Source organism: Dermacentor variabilis, chromosome 11 (assembly GCF_050947875.1).
Source record: "Dermacentor variabilis isolate Ectoservices chromosome 11, ASM5094787v1, whole genome shotgun sequence".
NCBI lineage: Eukaryota > Metazoa > Arthropoda > Arachnida > Ixodida > Ixodidae > Dermacentor > Dermacentor variabilis.
Genome location: NC_134578.1, coordinates 76,069,976 through 76,076,603, shown reverse-complemented (window position 1 = coordinate 76,076,603; position 6,628 = coordinate 76,069,976). Strand labels below are relative to the sequence as shown.

The 6,628-nt window shown below is 41.4% G+C and overlaps 1 protein-coding gene across 1 annotated transcript in view; it reads right to left on the bottom strand.

The window, feature by feature from the left end:
* Positions 1-964: 964 nt before the first annotated feature.
* Positions 965-6,628, bottom strand: part of LOC142564778 (uncharacterized) — a 28,978-nt gene continuing 23,314 nt past the window's right edge. Inside the window, exon 3 of the mRNA XM_075675933.1 lies at positions 965-1,187. Coding sequence (XP_075532048.1) covers positions 1,006-1,187 — 182 coding nt within the window. The 3' untranslated portion in view covers positions 965-1,005. The remainder of the gene's footprint in view (positions 1,188-6,628) is intronic.

The window sequence follows — 6,628 nt, the reverse complement described above, 5'->3', positions numbered from 1 at the left end:
TTCCTGTGTGGCTGCTAAATCTCTACTAAACTAGTGGTTCACAGTGATCTTAAGCACCGTGACGGCACTCTGTCGAAGTGTTCTTACAAGACATTGTTTTATGCACACGTTGGCAATGTAGCATTGCTGGCAGCGCAAAGAAGACAACGCAGATAAGCATAGAAAATGGCTTTGATACGCTGTTAGTGGCTTTGTTTACCGTGTGTTTTTAGGACAGACGTATTGCCGTCCACACATTGTCTTGCTGTTTCTACCTACTTGAAGGTGATGTTAGTTCTTTCGACATTTATAAAATACGGGGGTGTCTTCAATGGACACAGGGACCAATGTTTTCACGAGTACAATTAGATGCAAGAGGTGAAACTGCAGTCACTGCGGAGACCATGTCAGATGTCAACTAATACATTTAGGCTAAGAGTGACAGAGTATTTAACGCTGAGAATATGGGCATAATCTTTTGCTCTAACGAGCAGCAAAAGAGTAAGAACTATTTTTTATGATCACGCGGGAGAATAAAGAGACATCAAGAAGTATAGATCCTGGTAAGTTCAATATTCGTATGTATTTGGCTTAAAGCCGAAAGAGCGTGTACTTCGTTTACAATTGTTTTAACGTAGTTTACCCAAGTGTTAGTGATTTTTGTTAATTGTTAGCTTGTACACACCCAACACAACGTCATGACCATTAAGAACTCACCGTTTTTACGCAGTTTAACTACTCGTAGAGGACATTTTATATAACTAGCTTCGATAGCTTCTAAAAATAACCAGAATTCACAGGCAACTTGACATAGTAAAAAATTCGTCAGTGTTGTCTAGTGCATGCCCTTATTTCTCATCCAGTTCTTATATTTGTCGCCAGGCAAACAAGAAATTTACTATCATCATACGGTGTTTTCACAGAGAAAATGATCATCTCCCTGGCACTCTCAAGAACCATAAAAGTAAGTGTGAAATATGCTGGATATTTATTGTAAAAATGAAGAAGGAGCGTTCGCGGAGATGTTTAGGAATAGTCGTTATTGTTAATCTCGTTGTTGTTGGTGTCAACGATGGCTTTCTTGCAGCTCTCGCTGTACGGTTGATATCTAGAGGAGCCGCACTTTTCCTCGAAAAATTTCCTGCAGCTCTCTGAAGGCCCCTGTGTTACGTAGCTGTCTTTGACATACATTTCGCAGTCTGCGAAACCTGGAATAAATGAGGTGAAAATCTTCAGAGACAGCAACGTTTCGCGTCTGTAAGGTGTGCTGTGATCTATAGTGATGGTCTTTTGGTTCAAAGATTTGTCCAAGTAAGCCTTCGAAACTTACTTGAATCGCATTACTAAAAAAGTTATCCGTCAAGTCGGACATCATTCGAAAAAAAACAACGCAATTGATTCACTATATAAAATATAATATATAAATGTCTTCTTTTTGTTTCTACTGAAGAGACAGCAAAATAGGGGCGTGGATCCCAGAGCAAACGGCGATAGGTGATATTTTAATTAACATTAGGAGAAAAGAATGGATTTCGGCAGGTGATGCAATGCGTAAGTTAGATAACCGGTGGACCATTAGGGTTACAAAATGGATGCCAAGAAAAGGAAGCGCAGTCGAAGACGCCGGAAAACTAGGTGAAATTAGGAAATTCGTAGGCGCTAGTTGGAATCGGTTGACGCAAGACAAGGGTAATTGCATATCGCAGGCAGAGGCTTTCGTCCTGCAGTGGACATAAAATAGTCTGATGATGACTTTTCAGAATGGTCGTAAAAACTGAAAGAATTGGAAGAAAATTATGCAGAGCCACTCAAGGCTGCTTACGTGCGCGAATTCGAAAGCATCATGGTCCTTTTGGTGAAATGCTCTTCTGATCCGCGCGTTCCTAATCCGCGTAAGCTGTCGCCTGCGTTTGAACTGCGTCTTGGTAAGGCCAAATGAAAACGCGTCAAGCGTCTCAAAGCACTCTCTTGCCCGTGATGAGTTCATAATTCGAAGGACCGCTCAGCGACGTTCAATTGGACATTGATGCTTTTTAATTTATACACCCAATTTATACACGCACAACATCGCGCCACCTCCTATCTATTGTCTGTGCCACCACGTGCCCAAAGAGGCACGTACTACGCAACACGTTTACTCATCCAGATGGCTGTGGCACGACGTGCGCCATGTCGCACGAACTAGGCACACATTTATGGCGAACTCGGCAAATCGCACTGGTGCGCACCAAGGCGCCCAAATACGCCATTTCATCCAGTCATCGTAGCCCCAGATGCCCCGGTGGGCGCCTCTGCGATGTGCCGTATTCGCCATTAGCCAATCAGAATCGACGTCTCCGCCAAAGGCTCTCGTCCTGCCAACCAGACGCGATATATTCGATGTAGAAGTTAACAGTGTATTTGTGCCAGCGCTTGTCGATATTGGAGTATATGCCAAGTGTCTTCGTTGCCGCTTGAAGAAAGTCCTTACAGCTGCCGCATCTCGTGCTATCCGGGTCGCTGATGGAGCAACGCCCATTATCCTTGGGATGTGAATTTCCCGAGTAATTGTTGCTGGTTTCAGCACTTACGTTTCATTTGCTGTTGCTTCGCTTTACTGCACACTCGGCGCGCTCCTTCGTACTTTCGCTAGTTTGGAGTCTGCACTGATGATCTGTAAGGCGTAGATGCCTATTTAACGCCCTAGTGAACTAATTACCGCAGCAAAAAGGCACAAAGGGATCCTTAAAGTCGTTAGGTGGGATGACATTGTTTGTGGCTGCTCGCCCATTTTCACAGAAGTGCTTAACGTCCATACGGACTGCGTGCAACCAAGCAACAGCATCACTAGTAAACAGTTTTCTATGAACGCATTCTAAATAAATGATTGCTATGTAAGTTTTCCCGTGTGATGTCTATTTCATTTACTATTTTTAAGTAAGATATTTGGATGCACCTGGTCATACTGTCAAATGTATTTCTTATGAAACTGTCTTTTGGTAAGACGAACAAATTTTCATGGTCCCTTCGCGTTCGTCACAAAGGGAGCCTACTGTACTTGACTGCTACAAGTATGGTGAACTCCAAGCTTTCTAGTGGATACAGAATATTCAATTCTTTATTGGCGTGCGTATTACAGGGCATGTCAAGCGAAACTAAACGTCTGAAGGCCGGTAAGTCGACATATCTCGGAAGGGGTAATGGACATTCCAAGAATTTTAGAAGGGGAATATAAATGAAGTATTTTGTGTATCAGCTCCTTGTGAATTTTTTTTATTTATTTCATACTGCAGACCTAGTTCAGGTCCAAGCAGGGTGGTTAAACAACAATAATACAATCCATTGTTCAAGCAAGCACGGTTGTAAGGCACAACAGTAGTACAATGAATAAATCAATTAAAACAGGCAACAACGAGTTACTCCAGTCTAGTATAGTTCGGAAAAAAAAGAATGCTTGAACACATCCGTCCGTGCAAAATAAGGTGTTAGTCAATTCGGATGATGGTATCGAGTAAGCCTAGACGTTGAAATAGAAAGATATGATGAAAGATTAATTGATAAGTCTCCATTAAGAAGCATGGAAAGAAATCGAATTCTGAAGTGTTGCCTTCGCTGCTCAAGGATTTCGATGCCATTATCCGCAATAATTGTGAGGGGGAATCATATCTAGAGAAATATAAATATATTCATCGCACGGCTTTCTTATGTACCCTTTTGAGATAGTTAATATTTTGTTTAGCAAACGAGTCCCAAACAACACATGCATATTCATGTTTCTGTCTGATTAATGAATAATAAGGAAGCAGTTTTACGTTAGGTGGGGAATTTTTCAGTTTATGTCACAAAAATATAATTTACGCAAGGCCAAAGAGCAAATATTATCAATGTGTAAATTTCATGATGAATTGTTGTGGTATAAAGTTTGTAAACAGAGATAAGGTGCCTGAGAAAGGCTGGCTTACGTTTCGATAGCAGGACCTGTCTTCGTCAAAGGCGGCCTCGTCATCCTCGTCAACATGCCGAGGATGATGAGGCCGCCTTTGGCGAAGATAGGTCCCCCTATCGAAACGTTGGCCAGCGTTTCTGAGGCACTTGATCCCTGTTTATAACCTTTATACTACAGTGTGCTATTCCATCTGTCAGCCCCTTTCTTGATAATAAATTGTTAGTAATTGTGACACCGAAATACCTATATTTTGTTTCTTCCTCCAAAGGCAACGAACCTAACGTGTGACTAAAGGTTAGTGGAGCTTTCTGGCCAGTGAAGGGAAGAAACACCGTCTTTTCAGCGTTGAGCCGCATTCCTCACACTTTGCACCAATTAATAATGCCAGCTAGAGAAATATTTAAATCAGTTTGATAATTTCTTGAAGTGATTTCTCTAAAAAGCACACATTCATCTGCAAACAACCTAATTTGCACACTGGAATGAATTGAAGTAGTAATATCATTTATGTAAAGTAAAAAGAGTTCCTCAAGGAAGGTCCTAGGACACTTCCTTGAGGAACTCCCGAGTTGACCAGAAGACCACCAGACTGTTTCTTATTAATTTTTACGAACTGGCGGCGACTTGTTAGATAGTTTGTTATCCATGCGATCAATGTTTCTGGGAACTCAAGATGCCTAAGTTTTAGTATTAATCTGTCATGTGGAACTGTATGCAAGGCTTTGCTAAAATGAAGAAATACAGCATCAATTTGACCATTCTTATCAAGGCGTGAGTCAAGTGAATGAATTACGGTGACAAGCTGTGTAACTGTTGAATAGTTTATAACATGAGAATGTCAATAATATTGGAGAGTAATTTTCTAACAATGAACAGTCGGCCTTCTTGAATACGGATACAACTCTGTCTATCTTCCAGTCATCCGGTAATTTTCCAGCAAGTAACGAAGCACGAAATATAATTAGAAGGGGCCTTGCAATAGTTTCAGCAAAACGTTTAAGACTTGTTTGGAAGGTGTTCAGGACCACATGAAAATTTAGTTTCTAAGTTAACTAACATCGAGACTTAGCCAGTGCATGAAATAAAATTAGCTTCGGATGGGTGAAACGTTTTGTCCTTGGATGAACTAATGTAAAAATTAGAAAATACACTATGGAAATAATAATTGAAATGGCTCGCAATATCCTTGTGATCGGTAATGATTGATCCATCGATGCAGATTGGTACTACTGGCTTCTTTTCTTGCTGAAGTAATTCCAGAACTTTTCGGGCTGTTCAACAATAAAGTCCAGTAGTACTGTATTCAAGTAGCGTTCCTTCGAGGTGCGTACTGCACGCGCAAGGTTTTCTTTCAATTCTTTAACTCGTTCAGGTGGTCATCGTGTTTTCTTTAACCTTTTTATCTTGGGGTGAGGTGGGTCATACAATATTTTTAAATTACGTGAAAGCGTTTGACAAAATTGCTCATCAACTCCTATTACTAAAACTTTCTCGTTTGCATTTGCATCGTGATATCCTAAAATGGCTTGAGCTATTTTGAACTAACCGCTCACAGTATATCTCATTTAATAACCGCGCTTCAAACATTACACTCGTCACATCAGGCGTACCACAGGGGTCCGTCCTTGGCCCCCTTTTCTTTTCTTAATTTACATCAACGACTTACCCTTGCATGTGTCCTGCCATATCCGTATGTTTGCCGATGACTGCGTTATTTATGGCGCAGTCAATACCATCACTGACCAAATAACTCTTCAGTCCGACCTTAACCGGGTACAAGAATGGTGTGATGTTTGGCTGATGACACTCAACTCTAATAAATGAAAACTTGTCCCGTTTACCCGTCGTCATCACCCTCTTCGCTTTTCTTATCGCATTGGTGACGTCACCGTGGAATTATGGAATGCTTCAAATACCTAGGTATCACCTCCACTAAGGATCTAACCTGGAATGCGCATGTTACTGACGTTATTTCATCGGCTAACAAGACATTGGGATTTTTAAGACGTCACCTTCGCCTTGCTCTATTGCATATAAAACTGTTAGCCTATAGATCATTGGTAAGAACGAAACTCGAATACGCATCTGTCATCAGGGATGCGCATCAAGCATATCTCGCCAATGCCCTCGAGGCAGTTCAAAATCGCGCCACCAGGTATATTCAATGCACATGCTCTTACCAACGTCAGCATATTATCTTTACAAAAAGAAACTTCCTTATCGCTTCTATCCCTTCGTCGCCGCATTGCCACCCGTTCCCTCTTTCACAGGTTGTACTATTCGACGCTTAATAGACCACTATACATTGTTCCTCGAACGCGCCGGTCACTACGCATTGGCCATCCCCAGCAGGTAGCACAACCACAATCACGCACAAATGCATTTTCCGGCTCATTTTTCTACCGAGCATCTAAAGACAGCGATGGTCTTCCTCATCAAACCGCTGCCATCACCTGCTCTTCACAATTTGTTCAAGATGTAACAACTTGTTATTTACAGAATTGAATTCATTATAACACTTGTTTGCATATGTTGTGTTCCCACCCCTTGCGTAATAGCCCTACTACGGAGTCTTTAAGGAAATAAAATAATATGAAATGAAATCACGTGTCATCCACGGTGTTTGTTTGCGGACTAGTTTGTATTTATCAGGCACAAATTCATCGATACAGAACTGACACCTTTTTAAAACGGCGCCAAAGTGTCATCACATTACTGTCGTTA